The sequence below is a fragment of the Aulostomus chinensis genome, chromosome 1 (assembly GCF_037954235.1).
Source record: "Aulostomus chinensis isolate RoL2024-O1b breed Wild chromosome 1, RoL_Achi_v1.0, whole genome shotgun sequence".
Classification (NCBI taxonomy): Eukaryota; Metazoa; Chordata; class Actinopteri; order Syngnathiformes; family Aulostomidae; genus Aulostomus; species Aulostomus chinensis.
The window spans coordinates 62,236,815-62,256,998 of record NC_141320.1 but is presented as its reverse complement, the minus strand read 5'-3'; the positions used below and the strand labels follow the sequence as shown (position 1 = coordinate 62,256,998).

At 40.6% G+C, this 20,184-nt stretch overlaps 1 protein-coding gene across 7 annotated transcripts in view; it reads left to right on the top strand.

Annotated features, from left to right (window-relative positions):
- Window positions 1–20,184, top strand: part of cfap221 (cilia and flagella associated protein 221) — a 100,873-nt gene that overhangs the window by 19,711 nt on the left and 60,978 nt on the right. For 6 of the 7 annotated variants that reach the window (XM_086198502.1, XM_086198511.1, XM_086198519.1 and 3 more), the window contains 9 exons: window positions 237–310; window positions 656–736; window positions 1,779–2,003; window positions 2,079–2,164; window positions 2,250–2,328; window positions 2,409–2,509; window positions 4,818–4,910; window positions 4,988–5,095; window positions 6,014–6,126. In XM_086198502.1, the coding sequence (XP_086054628.1) occupies window positions 237–310; window positions 656–736; window positions 1,779–2,003; window positions 2,079–2,164; window positions 2,250–2,328; window positions 2,409–2,509; window positions 4,818–4,910; window positions 4,988–5,095; window positions 6,014–6,126 (960 nt within the window). Of the gene's footprint in view, window positions 1–236; window positions 311–655; window positions 737–1,778; window positions 2,004–2,078; window positions 2,165–2,249; window positions 2,329–2,408; window positions 2,510–4,817; window positions 4,911–4,987; window positions 5,096–6,013; window positions 6,135–20,184 lie in introns of all 7 variants that reach the window. The other variant, XM_086198553.1, reaches the window with a different exon arrangement.

The window sequence follows — 20,184 nt, the reverse complement described above, 5'->3', positions numbered from 1 at the left end:
ATTATCCTCTGATCTTCTGATTCGGAAATAATCTCATTATACCACGCCAGTAAAGCATGCGTAAATGGATTTATTCCTAGAGGTAGAATGGAAATGAAATTCCCTCTGGTGAATGTGGTTCTTGAAACATACATGCAAGCCTCAGGAGCAGGGCTATTTGCGGAGTGCATTTGGTCATACAGTGAATATTTTACATTTATTTCAACATTTGTATTGTTTTTGCATGTTTATCACAGACGAAGAGAAGACGCATGACCTGAAGATATTTCCATCGTCTTTCACCATTTTGTCAGAAGAAAGTGGCCTGCTGGTGGGTACATGACATCATGGCCACAACTAACTCTGAATATTCCTACTGCAGGAGCAAGTTAAGTACTTCCAAAAATGTCAAAGAATATATTTAAATCACCTCTTTGCAAACCATTTCTTTTTGCCTTTTAAATAAACCACTAAACTAGCTGAATGGGCGCTGATGGAAGTAGGAAGAACGAGGGGCTAGTTAGTGACCGTTCATTATTTCCTGTCTTTGATCTAACCGTGGAACCTAGAGTGGAAGCTCCATCTGCAGCGCTTTGATTAATTCTTTGATTTTTTTCGACGCCCTGCAGAGAAAAGGGTGAGCAAATAATGCCATTTGTCACCTTGATATTTCCAGACTCCTAGGAGTCCGGTCCCGGTCCCCGTGGAGCCGATTCATGTGACTGTGACGACCCTCATTCCCGTCTTCAAGCTTCAGGTAGGCATTTCACCTGAGCAGATATGTACCTGGCGGATAGAGTTAATAGGAAACATGACAGAATAAAATATTCTCAGACTGCGAACCTGTTAGGGCATGTTTGAATCTCTGTGTAGTGTTCAAGTTATAGTAGCAGATATTTCTGAAAACAGCTTCACTAATAAAAGGCTTCGAAATGAGGGCAGAAAAGGTACTGAAATAATAATGGTGTGGTTTTATGTTTTTGTGTGGACTTACACCAACCACGGGTTCAGTCTATAGAACACCTTTACATCCTGGTACATCTCCGCAACACCACAATCAGGGTTATTTGTACACACATTTGGCCTCCTGTTATTTGGACATTGGCCTAAACTATATAAAAGTTTGGTCATTTTTCCACATGTTGTTCAGCTTTCTTCTTAACCACCATTTGGATCTTTTTTTTTCCAATCTGATTTTAGAATTGCAACTCCTGGATTATAGTTGCTGAGTAGGGTATCATTTGAAATGTATTGAATCTGAATCTATTCTCCAATCTATTTCAGTTCCAAATCAGTAAAAAAAAAAAAAAAGAGGTCTAGATGACGGCAATAACAGCCTGGTCTTTTATGGCTGGATAGCCTTTAAAATGTATTGATTCCTCTTTCAATTCCCAACCCGACTGCTGAGTCGAGATGAGTGAGTAATTTCAACGTTTAAGGGTGCCAAAACCTGATATATTTCAACTTTTGTTGGTGTCGCCCATGCTGAGAATACAAAAGCCCTTTTCCGCTGGAAGAATCTTCTGCTGTCAATATCAGCACACGTAAACGCTGATATGATGTATCTGAAAGGCCAATATTGACCAATCATAAAACATCATCATAAAAAAAAATCATAAAACTTTAAAAACTGTGAGAAACCTTTTTGTTGCTTCTCAGTGGTTTTATTTCAGGATGGAAATATGACCTTTATGACGTATTGGCTTCAGTTCCACGCTGACATGTTCTCGAGGTTGTTTGTCTTGTCTCTATTGCTGCCAGTTCTAACCATATCTGTGTGTGGGGTTTTGGTTTTCCAGGTTCCTCAGCACTGTAAGCTCATGGGCTATCGCCCTGTGTCGGCCTGGGAGGCATGGACGGCCTATATCCACCCCACCTCTGGCCAGCCACTTCGCTCCTTACGTGAAGAAGAGGAACCAAACGAAGGGGAGGATAAAGGCGAAGAACAGGCTGGAGTCCATCTTGCCTTCACGATGCCTGAGGCTCTGCTCAGACCTGTTGAAGCTCACCCTCTCAGAGTCTTTGTAAGGCTGTTGGCATTAATCACCATGCACGATGGATGTCTGGCTCCATGTCTAGCTCATGGTTGTGTGTTCTAGAACCCAGCTCCAGGCCTCCACACCCATAAGCCCACTGCCAAATACCTGGAGAGCGATTTGGAGTTCCACCTCTGCCCCCTGCCCAGGTAGAAAGACTTATTCTTCATTGAGTAATGTCAGAACTTACCCCCAAAGTTTATTAGAAAGTAATATTCCTTTTTTTGTATGCAGGTATCCAACCTCTGAGAGCCACTCGAGCGGCTTCAAGACACAAACTGCTCACACTCAGAGAAAGTTTCTGGACCGCAAGGTAATTTCTCTTCTCTGGAATGCTTTCACTCTAAAAAGCATTGAACTAAAGTAAACTATCGTTCCCTGTATTTGTTGTAGGAATTGATCAAAGGGGTCATGACATGGAAGAATTTCAGCTCGATCACCTCAAACTGTCTGTCCAAGCTGGCTGGTCTCAGCAGCGACGTCGGCCAGCGCAGGTCAGCCACAACCTGTTAGCTTTTCATCCATTAGATAGCGGCCACCCAGAATTTGAAGGAGACGGTTCCATTCACTCAGATTTCATGCAGAGCTACTGAGAAGCTCCAGCTGGAGCACGGTGGGATCAGAACGTACATGATGACAGGGTAGCTGCTGGTCTCCTCCTCCATCCAGTCTGAGGATGAGCATGAGTGTGCAGTATGTCAAAGCACACAGCTGCTATCTTTATATGCAGCATGCATGTGACTGGTGGTTAAAATCCCTGCCAATTCTTTACTGATATCTTAATCAAAATAAGGGACTTTTATTATTTCTTCACTCACATTCAGTGATTTAAATTGAATCATTTGATTTGCAGACTTACTCATATTCACACAGCTACTCTCACTCCTCCTGAAAAATGTCACGTCAGACAAGGCACCACAAAACTTCAGCCAAATTGCCTAATGTTAATTTTTTTAATCATTTCCCTCTGAACTTCAGTAAGCAGAGGTATTGATTTCAATGTTTTACATCTCAAAGACTGATTCTGATTTTGGATTTGGTAAAGATGCGGGAATGCTGCACTGTCAAGTGTTTTTTTGAATGTGTATTTATCAGGTGTATTTTTGCATAAAAAAAATCCCTCAGTTGCTAATTGCTAAAATGAAGCGCAGAGGTGAGTTAAGTCACTCTGATTTTAGAAGACCTTATTTCATCAAAATGCTGAGAGAAGTTCACTGGATTGCAATGCAAATGACCACATTTAAGTGGCTTCAAATGAGGTGCAGTGGTACTGTCACCAGCACTCCCTACTTAATGTCAATTTGAGATGGAACGTCGCACGACAGGGATTATTTGGACGCTTACTCAGAATTCCAACATCTTTCTTTCCCCAGTCCTGCTGCATACCTGTAGTGAAGCCTATGAATGCTGAATCTAGGCCATATGGAGGGAAAAGACTTGTGCGCTGTCTTCACTTACACTGAAATAATGATTTATTCAGCTTTTAGCCTAAATGGACAGTGAATAAATAATGATATTTTGATGTGGTATTAGCGAACGCAGCATGTGGCTGCTCTCTTCTATTTGTGGCGCACTGTTCTCAAACCACTCAGGTGACTAAAACACTTTTTCATGTTTTCTGTGGTTTGTTATGCGTGACATCACATCTAGTTTATTCCAGTATTGCAGGGCTCATGAATACGTGTTCCCCCAGAGATCTGAACAAATTAATTGGACTAGACGCCCAAGTAATTTGGGTAACATCATGATGTTCTCATACTGTGATGTTTCTGTCGACTTCTCCTCGCCCTCCTTGTGTAAAGTTAACTGATCTCTTTATGACCGTCAGCATCGACCTGCAGAATAACTGTTGAATATACACACACGCACACGCACACGCACACACACACACACACACACATATATATATATGATTGCTAGGAAAAGGATCCTTTACTGCCACCTAAAATTTAGAGCTAATGGAAATTAGAGGCATTGTGATGTCACATACTGGTATAAATTAACGCAGTGAAATTTAGTTTGTGCTTGTTTTATTTAGTAATTTAGTATTTTTATCTACTGGTGTACTTTTGTCTGTGAAATATTTTATTCCCCAACTGGGAGCTAAAAAAGTTCTCATGAACACATCTGGTGCTTTTGAAGTGCTCTTTAAACAAGAAGTTCAGGTACTTTGCTTAAAACAAAAAGCAGCACATTTGAACTTAATAACTAAGTAGCCTGATCATGTTAGCTTCATTTGCTGTTAAGAGTATCACTCTGAACATGTGCCTTTGCCTTTAAATACTGACAAAACAAAGTAATATCTATATCTCTCATGATTTTCATGTGTATTTTGACCCCGTAAGTTATTATTTTTTGGTCAGGGCACAAACCCAGGAGTCCCTCCCTGTTTACACTACTGATGGTGTTTTGGTTGGGCAGCACAATTGACTGCTATTAAATCCCAATCAATGACTGTTTTGACGCAGGCTCGTCTGTGTTAATTATTTAGGGAGGATTAAATTGTGGATTTACAGATGGCTGGTGCCAGGGCTTTGATTTGCACAAGAATTCCCACAACTCCTCCATTTAAAAGTTCAGTTCAAATTGATTTCCTGACCGAGACGGGCTTACCACTAAAAGCAAACCTTTAGGTTGTCAGTGCTTTAATTCTATTTAGCCCTTAAGTGGTTTGTAGTTTTATCACTCCTGTTTAAACAGAGATTTTTAAACAACCTTCAGCAGTTCTTTTCATCTTAGTAAGATGGAATGTATCTATTTCAGTAATGTGTGGTCTTGATGTCTCCTCAATGTCTGCGATAGGTGCATCGACTACAGCACAGATATACTTCCCCTCACGACACCTGCTGCTGTCACCGCTCCGCCGGATGACCTCGCGGCACCCATAGGCCAACAGTAAGCACACCAGTGACCTTTCCTGGAAGACTTTTCAAGCTCTCCTACTTACATGACGTGTGGTTTTCTGGGTGCAGGTGTGATGGTGCAGGAGTCCAACTGACCCCGCAGATGATCAGAGCCGAATTTCTATCTAGGGAATCGCTGGTCACCAATAGCAACCGTGCCACAGGAGAGACAGGAAGGTAAGGCTACTTACATTATCAGCTGCATGTATGAGATTCACACGTAGAAAGGAGGAGTCTGCAGGCATGATTAATACATATTTACTCAACGGAAGTGCTTCCCTCCCTTTAAATAGAATCTTCAAGTGTATTACAAATAGGGCTTTCTGGAAAAGGCAGTTGACATGTTGTACTTTTAGTCCAAGGAAGGAGAGAGGAAGTCGTCTGGATAAACTAAACATGAAGTTAATGAATGTGCACTCTATGTAACTGGGGTTTCTCCCAGAAAATGCTTCCTGGGAGCTGAAATGCTGCATGATGCTACTTTGATTGTTGTTCAATCAGTGAAATGATACATAAAAGTTGTCGTTGCTTGTTAAAATCTCGGCAAATACACAAAGCTGAAGATGCAGCAAAAACAAATACATTTTTAGCATGAAGTCATGTATGTGATGTCCTCCTGAATGTTGAGTAGCATCTTGTAAATGCTGATGTAACTGCTGCTCAGTGTGTGATTGGAAATGGATCGGAATATCAAATTTAAACTTGTAGTTTTAACAAAAACTTATTAGACTTTATATCATAGAATAAAAAATACTGACTCTTTATTTTAGGATTTTATTCTAGGATTTATAAGAATATGTTAATTCCTTACAAATATTTCTCAATGGGAAAAACTTATGAGTAATTCATTCATTTTGCACTAGCTAGACATTAACTAACTTACTATTAATGTACCCTTGGTTGAAAAATGTTACCAAATAATGGAATATTTAAGTACTGGGTTTATCAGGATTGAATTCATCACAATTGTTCATGACAGCCCACAGTTACTTGACGATTGCTGACTAGAAGCGAGTTTATCAATCTTCCAATTCATTCGTACATTAGTGCTTCGTTCAGTCGAGAATACTCCATCGGCAAATTGATGTGTCCCAGGCACCAGAGGATGGAGGCAACCCTCACGTCTCAGTTCAACCAGATGGGGAGAAGAGTAATGGGCCGGCTGAAGCTGCTTGGAGTCACCGCCGGAGCCTCTCATTCATCAGACCGTAAATAGGCAATGCACCCGCTACACACGCAAAAGCCCTGCATATGTTCACATGTAAACAAACACAGTAGCAGGTACAACTAAGCTTTACACCATCATACATTATGAGCCTTCTCCCTTTTTGTAAAACAGAAACCAGTTTTGCACCCACCCTATAAGCCTCCCTACCACCCACCCACCACATTACCAGTAAGCTCCCCTCCTGTGCTCTTGCAAAGCCTGCAAATTTGTTATCCCTCCACCCACACACACCCATATATAAGACGAGCTCCATCACATGACTGCATTGAAATGAAAAACGATGGCAGCAAATGTCAGCAGCATCACTATGAAACTGTAATATGTAGCATTACAAGGTGGTTCACATGCTCTCCATTGATATCAATGGGGAGTGTTAATTGAGGTTTCCATCATAAGAAGTTTTTCCCATTTTGAATAGCACTCAATGTGTGATTTGTAAGCTACCCCAGGATCGGGATTTATTTGAACCATCAATTCAGAATTTAAAGGCGCATATTTATTTGGTTGTAAAGCTGCTTAGGTCAGAATTTAATTTCCAAAAGAGCTGACTGGCTGTAAACTATGTGTCTGCACTCACCCCTAGAGGGAGCTCCGACTCTATTACTATGAGAGGACACTTGGATTTGTCCTTTAGTGTGTGTGTATGTGTGTGTGAACTAATGGCAGTTAGGAAACTACAGTAAACCCTATTTTGTGCACACATGGTGTGCACACCAGAGTGCTCGCAACTTTAAAGACAGGGGTCCTGACGTGGGGTTGGACCCTGGTAGCGTTTCCGTGCTACTGTGGGAGTATATTGAGGTGACAGTAGAGGGTGTTTTCTAGAGGTCTAACTTCCATTCAGTGGATTCTGTAATGAACATTCAGGCATATTTTCTCATTTGTTGGGAGCTGAGCTGAAGGGAGGCGACAAGCTCCAATTAAAGCTACTGCACTGACATACATTTAATAAGTAATAGACAGAGTAATAATAGTAGCAGAAATGTGAGGGAGAGATGAAAAGAAGAGATGCAGTCAGCCTTTTATTATTAATCTAGCCAGCTGTCAGCCAGTGAAAATATTCTGTTTATCTATAGATCTGTTCATGTTACCTTAGCACTGGGAGGGGCACACGGGGATCTCCTCGTTCTGAGCAATAACGGCTTTCATGCCACAAATACAGGCGCCATTATTCCTGTCCCCATCCTGATTGAAAACGAAGGGAAACACTTAACAGTAAAAACAGGAGCGGTTCTGCCTCAGTTAACTCAATTTGTGCGGCGCCACAGTTGTCCGCTGCAGTGACCGAACTCCACCTGAAAACTTTAAAAAATAATGACAGAGACATAACAGGAGGCTGTTTAAGAGACTGAACCCACCTCCGTGATGGCCGCTGCTGCCGCCAGCTGCCACGGACACTTTCTTTGCCTTCTTGTTCATATTTACAGCTTATTCCCTCTTGGCGGTTTGTCACTTCACACGTTTCACTGTATTGCTCGCTAACACTTCCAGAGCGTGAGTGTTGCACTTCTTGCTTCAGAGTGACGGTCAGTCAGATATTCTTCCTTGGAAAATCTTAGAAAAGCTGAAATAAATTTGACTTTGAAGAATCTTTGGCGTGTCCTCGGCTCAGTGCGGCTTCAAGGCATGCAAGATTAGTTTTTTAAGCACGCCTCAATAGTTTCATTCATGTGGGTATTTCTAATAAAAGAAGTAGTAAATGTTTTGTCAAATGTCACTGTTTCACTGTGTATTACAACACGGTTGAACTGAAGAGTTAAATGTATTCAGTACAAGGAACAACTCGACTCAGAATAATCATCCTGACATCTTCCCTGACCCCCCCAATCCTGAAGGTCATGCAAATATTGAATCAACTGTGAAACCCTTATGCCTTGATGATAGCGAGGCGTAAGGTTTAAGCAGTGGCAGGGTATCCTGAACCACAGCCAAATCACCAAAAGTCCCCCGTTTAGATTAAGCAGCACCTCTGTTCCTTTTCGATCAAAACTGAATGCATTTAAGTGGCAGGAAGACTGAAGAGCTGGCGCAGCACAGACTGCGCTCTCTTTGTCCTCTCAAACAAGCCTGAATAGGAGCAGATGAGTAGAGAAGCCAAACAGGTGGAGTGCGTCCTCTGGTCACGTCATTGTAGCAGCTGCCGCTTTTACGCCTACTCAAGTCTAAGCTACAAAGGTGCAGAGCACATTCCGTCAAGATAAAAGTTCCTAGATAGCGAATCTTAGGTGTTTTGTTTCTAAGCTTAATGGTTTATTGCAGTAGGACATAAAAAAGATCCAAATTAATTTAAGTTTCCATTGAGGCATATTTGGTCAAAGAAATGTCAGTGTACAGTTTTCAGCTGCTGTGAAACTACTCTGGGCTATACTGCATATGAACAGCTATATACCAGACTGTGGGTGTGGCTTGTCAACTCCTCCCGCATGCAGACAACTACAGACCCCAGTGCCGTGGTAACCAGAAATGACAGAATAAAGCAGTAGTGGCTATGTTTATTTGTATAATTCACTGTTTTCAGTGCATTGTTAGTGTTTTTGTAAAATGTGACCCCACCCCCCACAAAAAAAAGAAGTCGTAACAAGGCAAGGCAAATTTATTTGTATAGTACCATTCATACATTCACACACGTACATAGTGCTACAAACTGAACCGTGGGCTTGATGGTCCATTGCAACCCGAAGACCAATCAGTTCTTCCTCTAAAGTGTAATCCAAGTTGCCATTGTTTGATTTGATACGGACTATGGAAGTAGTTAAAATGAACAATGGAGCTGTTTTGAATTTTGTGAAGGTTATCCATAAGCAAATTAAAAGATGTGCACTTGTGAGCAAATTTAACATGCTACAATGGTTTTTTTTTTTAAAAAGAGCCTCACAGACCTTCTCTCTAACAGAGCCCTCAAGTCGAACGTTCTAAACACTCGGAATAAGAGCCAAAATACAGTGAAGACGCACTAACCTTGATGTAACTAAATCTTTAAAGAAAAGCAGGAAAATATCAAGAAACCAAATTAGTTGCTAGTGTTGCACAATTGCTCTGTACCTTGTATCTTTTTGCAGTTGCTCGTCACCTTCTCCACCTAAATTGCTCTGGTGATCTTGGGGGAAAAAAATCGAGGCTTCTGTGTGGATGTTATAAATATGTCTGACTCACTCGCACCCTTACAACTGTAGTGTGAGCTCTTTTGTGGTGGAAATGCCAGAGTTGTTATCTCAACATCCCCTGCTGCTTTTTTTTTTTTTTTTTTTAATTGGTAATCCTGTGAAAATTATGAATCATATATGTTCTTTGACACATTTAGATTGGAGTGTGTTCGAAGAAAAAAGTAAAAAAACAAAACACTCCTCTTAGACGTTTACATTTTTTACTGGTATGTGGTACTTTGATTTGTGCACATCCTCAACAATAAACATTTGCTCTTAACCTTTATCTCTGACATACTTGTGTTTGCGGTGTTAATATGTCGTATTTTGAAATGTCAGTGTTCTGCAACCCTTGACATAGCCTCCAGCAATGCAAAATGACTGTATTGTGAGTCATCTCCAATACTCGGCTAACACAGGCTGCTCTGCAACCTCACCATTCAGACATGTAAAAGCCACAAATAAAAAATGCAACAGGATTTGAAAGAGTTACAGCGGATCTTTAGATGCCTGGATGAATGAGATAATTGGACTGAGCTCAATCCAGGCCCTGTGCTCCTTTATCCACAATGGATTTAGCAATCTCCATCTTTCATCGAGGAAATAGTCCATTGCACTAAGATGTTGTCCTGGCTCCGTGGCCCTCAGGCAGAGATGTAATGGAATAGATTCTTTACCCAGTCATGCTCCCGGATGTCTTTGGGGAGAAGAAACAGACACCAGACACCAACAAATTTGTAATCGAATTTCTGGAAAGATTGGTAACTTAGTCCAGATTAGCCCAATCAAAGCAGCACAGGAAAGAGTGAGTCAGAGGGGAGGTGATGTCAGCTGATGATGATGTCAAAGCGCTGGTTTTACTGTCACAGATGAGGTCACGGAAAATAGCTGTATTTTTGTGAATAAAAGGACATGAACGCTATATTTCCACTGCTCTCGCGCTACAGAGAGATGTTTGCGCTGGACCGCTGCGGTGCGTTGCTATGCTTGAAGGTGTACAAAGGACATTCTACCCTTTTAGGCGTGCTGACACACATTTACTGAAAGTAAGGACCCCCCCCTCCCCAGTTGCTGACCTCCCCCACCCCACTACAAACTCTCCAAACTGTCTCTTTTACTATCCATAAGATTGGATTTTATCTCTTCATGACACCCAAGTAACCTTTCTGAAAATTTGACAAACAGTGAGGGGTGTTGGATTAAACAGGCCAAATAAATCCCCTGACATTCAGGGGACGGGAATATCCAAATGTCTGTTTTTGATTGGGGGGGGCAAACAAAATCCTTATTTTGTTTTGTCAAAGAGACCTTGGACCTGGGTATATGTGTAGACTGGTTTAAATCTGTTCATTTGATATTTGTGAATGTTCATTGTGTCCCTCATGGTCAGAAATAACACGGCATTCATTAAACCGTCTCCCCCCCATTTTTTGATCTCAGCAGTGCATCTTTATTAAAATCCTTTCCTTGAGAAGGAATTTGATCTATTTTAAGCTGTTTTTCCCAGAATGTGTTTTCTCAGTCAGTTTCTATTTAAGGTGGAGATTTACGTGATGCCAGGGTTGAGACCCAAATCACTGCAGCTTGCAGGCATGTGCTGTAGTCGCTGCTACTTTTGACAGAGTATTTCCTGATCTCATATGTGTCAGAAATCTTCTGATACCAGAGGATTGTCAGAATACCTGCCTGAGCAAAACAGTTACCTATTTCCTGTGCTTGGCAGATGAAGTAATTGGGATTCAAAGCTGGGCTCGTGCCGTCTTAAACACCAAAGTTAATTGAAACAATTAAGCGGTAAAGTTAAAAACGCAATACCATACAGAAAAATGCAACATGAGCTTTTTTTTCCCAGAAATTTATTTTTTTCCCCCCAGAGTACTTGTGCCTCTGTCAATGCACAGCATAAACCTGGAGAATATTTATTTCTGAGTAGGATGTGAGCTAGTGGGAACCTGTTGAAGTGGAAATCCTCAAAGATATGAGTGCTATTTCATGTGTGCAAGATGAGATGAGAAAGTGTTGGTTTAGTGGAGGCATCAAAAGCAATTGGAGTAAATTGTTTATGAACAGTGGAAGTGATGGGATCTAGAGGAGTAGGGGACGTTGTTTTTTTTTTTTTGTTCAAAGGTAAAGTGGATGGATGAGAAGTTTTTTTTTGTATTTTCAGACAGCAAACTGAAAGCAGTTGAATTGTCTTTGTCAATTCACCATGGGAGTGAAATGAAAGTAGTGCTTTTTCCATTCAAGAGGAAAAATAAAGTGGTTTACATCGAAGAGAGATTGAAATTAGTTGGATCATTTAGGAGAAGGCTATGAAAGTAGTTGTCATTGAAGCATAACATGAGAGTAGATGAAAGGTTATTGAGGAGTAAGATATGAAAGAAGTGTAAATTTTGTTGTGGAATAAGATTTCACAGTTGTGTAAATGTTGAGGAGTAAGATGTAACAGTAGTGTAAATGTTGAGTAAGATGTAACTGGAGTATAAATGTTGAGGAGTAAGATGTAACCGTAGTATAAATGTTGAGTAAGATGTAACCGTAGTATAAATGTTGAGTAAGATGTAACTGGAGTATAAATGTTGAGGAGTAAGATGTAACCGTAGTATAAATGTTGAGTAAGATGTAACCGTAGTATAAATGTTGAGTAAGATGTAACCGTAGTATAAATGTTGAGTAAGATGTAACTGGAGTATAAATGTTGAGGAGTAAGATGTAACAGTAGTATAAATGTTGAGTAAGATGTAACCGTAGTATAAATGTTGAGTAAGATGTAACCGTAGTATAAATGTTGAGTAAGATGTAACTGGAGTATAAATGTTGAGGAGTAAGATGTAACAGTAGTATAAATGTTGAGGAGTAAGATGTAACAGTAGTATAAATGTTGAGTAAGATGTAACTGGAGTATAAATGTTGAGGAGTAAGATGTAACAGTAGTATAAATGTTGAGTAAGATGTAACTGGAGTATAAATGTTGGGTAAGATGTAACTGGAGTATAAATGTTGAGGAGTAAGATGTAACAGTAGTATAAATATTGAGGAGTAAGATGTAACTGGAGTATAAATGTTGAGTAAGATGTAACCGTAGTATAAATGTTGAGGTGTAAGATGTAACTGGAGTATAAATGTTGAGGTGTAAGATGTAACCGTAGTATAAATGTTGAGGTGTAAGATGTACTGTAGTATAAATGTTGCGTAAGATGTAACTGTAATATAAATGTTGGGTAAGATGTAACCGTAGTATAAATATTGAGGAGTAAGATGTAACCGTAGTATAAATGTTGAGGATTGAGATGTAACTGTAGTATAAATGTTGAGGAGTAAGATGTAACCGTAGTATAAATGTTGAGGAGTAACATATGAAAGTTGTTGACTTGTACGTAGTGAAGACATGCCAGTTACATGTTAATCATATTGAAGTTTTTATGAGTAGTCTTTGAAGGAAAGGCGTATTTTTCCTGCACTTCTGTTGTGATATTTCTCTTTGCTTGATAGTTAATTAGTTAGTTAGTTACTTGTTAATTAGAGTCATTAGAATGACTTGAACGTGAATCGCTGGCTGGGTAAATCTTTTAAAGACAGGAGGGATTGTGGTCTTGCGTCACACTCGGACCGCTAGTCTTAATGTAGAGTGATATCATTAGAAACTCCCTGCTGACTTCAGATTGGTGGAGTTAAAAGCTGAGCTCCATGTTGACGTGACACCTGGGAGAGTTACTATCATTCCGGCGAGGAGCAAAGAGTAGCTTTCAAGAACAGTTACCAGTGGATGTAGCAAAAGATGGAAGAAACACAGCGACATACCAGAATCAGAATGGTGGTTACTAGCTGCTTGTTTACCGCTAATTAGCTGGGTAACCACTGCACAAACACAGAAGTAAGCTTTACAGGCTCTAAGCAATCTTTCCAATTACCGAGCTGGAAAAGCCCATTGAAGCCAACAGTATTCCCACTGAGTGTTTGTGGAAGTACTACAACACCACTGTTGCTAAAAATGTTTCCTTCTTCTCATCTGGCTTCATTTTATGTTTTATGCAGGTTCACTTTTCAAAGCAGACGTGGTCAGTCCAGCTGCAACGCATTTAAATAGACTCCAATGACTAATTTAAAGCTGATAGTTTCCAGTTTCATCATCATTTGTCCCAACAGCTGCAAAAAAAAAAAAAAATTAGAATAAAAAAAAAATCCACTTTTGTAAACTGTACTTGAAGCTCAAAATCATTCGGCTTGCCTTCCAATTAAAGAACGTTGAATATCCTTTCCAGGCTGTTTATCCTGCTAGGTCTTCTTAACACGCATTGTACATAATTACGTTGCACTCTATATCTAAATGGTACTGCCTACAGATACCTTGGGATCTGTGGAGAGCTCTCAATTAAGCCGCATGTATCCTCTGTGTACAGCTATAGTGGCATTCTTTCTCCCAACAGTCCGTTCCTTACGAGTGTAGTTGGAGATGTTTTGAAGATAATATTCAGGGTGCTGCTCCATATTTCTCTCCTCTGTACAACTGCCATGTTAAGCCTCGTATTTCATTGATTGAAAGACCAACAACAACATTTTCGAACATGCCAGATGTTGCTGCTTCTCGCTGCTGTGGTACATCTTCGCAAGATTGATTAAGTTTGCTGACAGATGAAGCTCTGTCGCATATTACTGGTTTAAAAAAAATTAACAAGACGTTCAAAGTTTTAAAGTTGAATATGAGACCAAACTTAATCTGAAACATGCCATATTTTATTTGCTGTACATCTGGAAGATAGTGGGTTTCAGTTTGGGAAGCAGAAAGATAGTTGTAAAATGTCTGTATGCAAATTCACACTGATCGTAGACTTGTACGCTGTCACTTTGGCCAACAAAAACAAACATTTCAACCTGACCTGTTTGACTTTTGACAGGGGTATGCTAACATTTCCCATCCACTATCATTCATTGTGCTAAGCTAACTAGCGGTCAGCCAGTTTCTGTGTTTCTCAGCTCTCTCATACAGCACAGAGGGCAGAAGGGTACCCATCTTCTTGTCCTGGTCTGGAGGGGATGAAAGGTCCATCTCCCAAAAATTTGGTATGTTCCTTTAATGGTCGACCACTGAATTCACGCCTGTTATAGATGTTTTTGGTACAATCCGATGACCAGTCAGTCCACTTTTATGAATTGCTGTCACCATTTTTGCACCCCTGCCATCTGCTGTTTTTTTGTCTTTGTTTAGGCAAGTTGAAATAAGTTCTTAAATTAAATTTTTTCCCATCATACCCTAAATTGAAAAACACAAAAAACAACAACTTGCATTTGCTGTTTCTACATTGACTATAAAGAATTTGGCATGCCTGAATGCACATGCAGAATAGGAGAAAATGCACTGAATAATGATGCGAAGTCTCACATTTATCAGTGCATTGTAATGCGGGTATGTTCCTCCAAAGACAGACAGCCATATTCCCCAAATTAATTTAATGCACAATCCCCAGATCATCAAGAACGCATGAGGTCAAATCCCTCGCCATGGTGATGATTGTCATTGCAATCACTGAACCATAGAGTTATGTGAAAAATACACCCTTATCACCTCAGGCATCTCGGTTGTATGCCGGGTGCTAAAATTACTCTCTTCCTTGTGGTCTGGCTCCTCTCCTCACCATTGCAGACCTTCATTTTCAGCAGTGTCAGATTTGTGGATCAATGATGTTACACGATAATCAGATAACTGTTTTCTACTTCCCGTGGCTGTAATTGGTATCAAAAGTACAGATGTTAATTAATTCGGCTTTTTAAAAACATCTTGTGTTTCAAGAATTTGTTGTAAGTGGAAGAAAAATTGATTCATAGACCTTCTTCCTCATTTTCAGTTAATCGTTAAATGCTCCAGATATCAAAACTGCCTAAAGATACAGCTAATTTAGCACAAATCCAGGTTTTGTTTCAACAAATAATGCTTTGATACGTTTTAATGTTCGAACCATGATTTGAAGAAAATCTGAATAATGAGTATGAATTAAGTACTAGACATTTGCGGCATGAGCTCATCCTAGCATTCAAACATTTACAGATATTTTTCTTTTATTCTGTTAGATTAGAAGAGCAATTTACGCAGCAGCTGGATATCTAAACTACTATAGAAGTGCATTACCAGTATGAATAAATATATAGAGACTGCAATTCACATCAGAATAAGATAATTAAGATGAATATCTGATAGTTTTATACATGTAGATCATGTCGTCGTTCATCAGCCCACATTGTAGTGTCCTCTGAAAAATGCATTCGGGCAGATCTGATTGTTCCGTACATGTTTTTCATTTGACACATTTAAAATCAGCGGGATCCATTATGTTGGATGGAGACACACACACACATACCGGCTGAAAGACATATAGCCCAGAGCTGATTGTCCATCCACTGATTTCATCATGAAGGGCAATTATGGGACTGCATTATCATCTTAAGTAATCAACAGGCTGCCAGGTCTGAACTCCTTTCATTTAAATTACGCCTGGCCTCTTCCTGTGCAGTGGGATTTTGTCCCAGCAGGCGAACGTCAAAATCTCATATCAGCTGGTATCCTCCGAGTCTTTGCAGAAATGTTCTTTACTTGGCCGTCTGTCTTCGTATGTAAGGTTAAATCTTATGTTAGAAGAAAGGGAATGGAAACTAATCCTCCACTAATTAGGAATATAAGTAAAGATTAAAAGTTCATAAAAACAATATTATTATTATTATTGGCAAATTCAGCACATCTCGGGTCTTCCGGCAGGTTGGCCCAAAGCCAGACAGCCCTCATAACAGCAGCATATTTCAGCTTTGACCTGGAATTCAAGGAGTCGGCAGGTTGCTGCCTCTGGATCTGAAGCTGTGTGCAGCCTCATTATGTAGACATCCTTTGAAACAGGAGATGTCTTGTTTCTTAATCTAAAGCCTTCCTGCAGCATTCTGAGTGTTTGTGGCTTAGTCAGGTAAACAAAAGAGATAAAGACACGTATAATCCTCTCTCTCGCTGAAATTCAGGATGAATGTCATTTAGCAGAGGTGTTAAAAAGCAAAGCACGGTGTGTCCCTCTCAAGGAACGCTTGGGTTAAATAGGAAGTCATCACTCACGGGTCTATGAAGCTGATGTAAGGGTAAATCTACTTGCCCTGAGTCCATTTTTTCCAGCCTGAATACCAATTTTTAGAACAAGGCCCTCTCAAGTGTTAAGAATATTAGTAGGAAGAAAAGTGGTTTCTCTAAGTGATACATTTTAAGAAAAACATGAGAAAGCCAAAAGCACACCAAGATTTTTAATAAAGGTTTTACTGCCAAATATCTCCTCCAATAGTCATGCCTGATATTAGAACATAAAAAACCTTAAATAACCACAATGCAACACCAAAACACATATATACTTCTTATACTTACCTATGATGCTTGAATAAGATGATTCAACTATCCCTCATCTTGAAAAGATAACAAAAGCTTGAAACTGAAGCATCTGATATCCATAGACTCCCTTTAATTAATACGCACATGATTAACTGTTGAAAACAGTTATGAATATTATATTGTTTCTGCACACTGTGCTGTTAACATCTGTTTTGTAAAGTTTGATGGTTTGACTTAGCTCGATGGTCTGGTATGGACAGGAACTTGCCTTCTTCATGCTAATTTCTTGCTTGAGTACTCTTGTCTACATGATTTGTAATTTTGACATTTATGAGAAATGCGCTTGATATAAACCACACTTCAGCCAATCCCAATAGGGGAAAAAAAAAAACTGGATTAGTGCCATCTCTCTTCAGCAATAGATCAGTAGATTAAGACAGGAAAAACCAGACTTGGTAATTTTGAGCCGAGCACAATCAGATATGATTTCAAATGCATCCTAAGTGGTTAATAGCTAACTACTGTTGCCATTCGTGCTCGTATGAGTGTGAAATCTGGAGCCATCATCAGGTCCACACCTCTATTAGAGCTGTCGCATGCTGCTAATTGGCCTGCGCAGTAACATGAGACACAATCATGTTATCCCAGGCCCGACACCCAGGTCATATCTCGATGCTTCAGGTTGTACTCCTGTTCTGCTTCCTACCCGCCTTGTATTAAATCTCATTCTGCTTGTAGCGCTTTTCTGATTTATTCAAAGATACAGCGGGTGTTACTCACCATCGCCCCCGTCTCGGTGGCCCCAGGCGGACGTCACCCAGCTGCAAACATGCCAAACCAGCCAACAACTTGATTTAACCCTGGCACTCAATTTCACTATCATCTAATCTGTGGAGTCAGGTGATGATGGGAGGCTCGATCTTGTGAAGTCCGGCTCTTAATGGTACATCTCACTCTGCCGGCAGGGCTAACCTCAGTTGAGAGGGGATGCGGTTGGAGAGGTCATGGAAAGGTCAACAAAGGGTCCGGGAAAAGGAGGAAGAGGTTGATGTGTCAAATCATGAATGTTCTAGCTCGGACAAAACCAAGTTACACAGCTGTGTGTGTGAGTGTTGAAGTGCAGTGGCAGGAAGTTGTCGTCCTGGTTCCAGATCAACTTCCCCTGCACGCTGAAACTGCAGTGTGACAGGCACCTTTTTAAATATGCGGAATGCTTTCAATTAAAGCGTGCTGCAGAGCTGCCTAAGTGGGATTTATGCTGCTGGGCTTCATCAGTGTATGTGCGTACTCCGGGAAGGATTAAGTCCCATAGCACAGTTTTAATCTCAGATACAGATTACGGCATGGGTTTCTACGAAAGGCTTTCACTACTCTGTTGCTGCTTGTCTGTTGCACACACAATTGTTAAACATTTCATTTGTCTCCAGCATTTAGACATGCAAATGTAAGGATTCTTTGAACATAGAGTACCACACTTCTGTAAAAATACCTCACTCTGTATTTTGGAGGGTGCTGTCTACTTTTGCTGCCTGTTAAGGTTAGAGCCTTTCTTCACCATGAAAATGCAAAACAAAGATTGAGGGATGTAAAGATATATATTCTCACTGCACCCTGGGCTTGGCACTGCCCATGACAGTTAGGAGTGGCTTACAGATATTCTTCAAATGATAACATTTGAGCCAGACATCTTTTGCAACAGTCTTGCTTTGATAATTGATGTTTCTGTGCCCTTGTACCAGGTTACTGTTATAAAAACTTGACTTTTCAGCTAAGCAGCTAAGTCAGGGTTTGTGTTTGCTCAAAGGTGCTTCAGTGGTGACTTGCTGAAGCTGCAGTGTGTGTTCTAATCGCCCCCCTCCACTTGCCCAGGTATCCCCCTGCCACCGCCACTACAGGCCTTCAAGACTGCCAGTTTTCCTGTCACAAGTCCACTTTTCAAAGTCTCTTAAGTCACGGTCTATTTCCTGACCGCTTATAGAGATTTGCTGGTTGGATGGAAGTGTACTCAACAGGCTTTCAGTGCGGGTTGACCTACTGGCTTCCATAGCATGAGCAAAAAAGCTTAGCTAATGGTCTGTTTGCTGCACCAAAGCTCAGGTGACAAGTCTAGTGACTCCTTACCTGTGGGATACGCTGCCAGCTCCATGCAGTAGTGGCTACTGATCAGCTAATTCAACACTCAAATTCTGTGTATCAGTATTTTTAGCCACCGGGGCTCCATCCCTTATTCCTCTAGATTTTGTCACAAGTACAAGCATGTTGAGCCGCAGATATTACACACACACACACACACACACAACATCCTTCCCCACTGTACTGTGCTTCCTCAATGTGACTGTATGCCGCCTGAGATTTCTTTTTCTTCTTTTTTTCTCCAATTCCACCCACATCCCTTAACTCCTACACATGCACACACTCACTCAGTCACTCTCACACACACACACACACACACACACAGACACACACACACATACAGGTTATGGATCCTCATTATTACACAGTTGCAGCCAGTTTCATTTCATCCAATCCATTCATCCATCAAGTTGAATATTTGATAACTGTTCAAAAGCATTTAACATCACAAGCTGGAGGAAAATGAATTCCACCCCTCCCAGGTAGAGCGAGGCAGCATGTTTAAACGCACAAAGTGGATCTCTTTAGCCTCCTTAGCCACATAGCTGATAATAATCTGTCTGCTGTCATTGCTGTTATCTATGTCGCTGTGAATACACACGCGTGCAAATCCATTGCAATAGGCATGAGCACCACAGCTGCTTGGGAGAGCCTGGGATTTACCAAGGGTACAACCTCATTTCTGCCCACTGCTATTACAGTATGTATGAGTGAATGTCCTCATGAAAGAGAATTTTCAGTATGGCTCTTGATTTGTCTCTTAGCTTGTGTCAGCTGAATAATTTCTGTCATTGATTGATATATTTTTAACGGTGGCAGAAATGTCAAGGTTTTGTGTAATTCTGACGGATTAGAACTCTTATACCTTCGCCAAATAGCAACATGTATTGAAAGTGTCACTATTTAATGAGCTGGCAGCTTCAAGTTTTTTGTTTTTTTTTTAAATATGGGATGAAGGCGATCTAGGGTATAAGCCACGGGAATTCTGAGTAGTTGCAGTATAAAGAAATCCTACATCCAAAGAGTAGAAATATTCCCTGATGTCCAAGCTCTTGCTCAAGTGCCGCCTGTAATTCCAGACTCCAGAAGAAAATTCAAATGACCTGTGAAGTCTGAGGCAATGGTGCAAAATCGTACCAAAAGTGGCTTTCCTTCACTTCTCTCCTTGCCTCAATGAACGCAGAATTTGTACATGAATCCTTGTAATTAACTTTGTTGGAAGGCTGATGGTTGTCATTCATGTGCCCCCTTGTGTAAGTGCTGTGAAAGGCTGTGCGCATCTTTAACTTTTGCCACCTATGTGGTCTCAGCAAGGCTAATGCTAGCTGCTGCTGCCTCTTACAACTCTTACTGATAAGAGTTAGCTGCATCCTGAATTCCATGCAAATGTACTATGGTTACTCTGTTC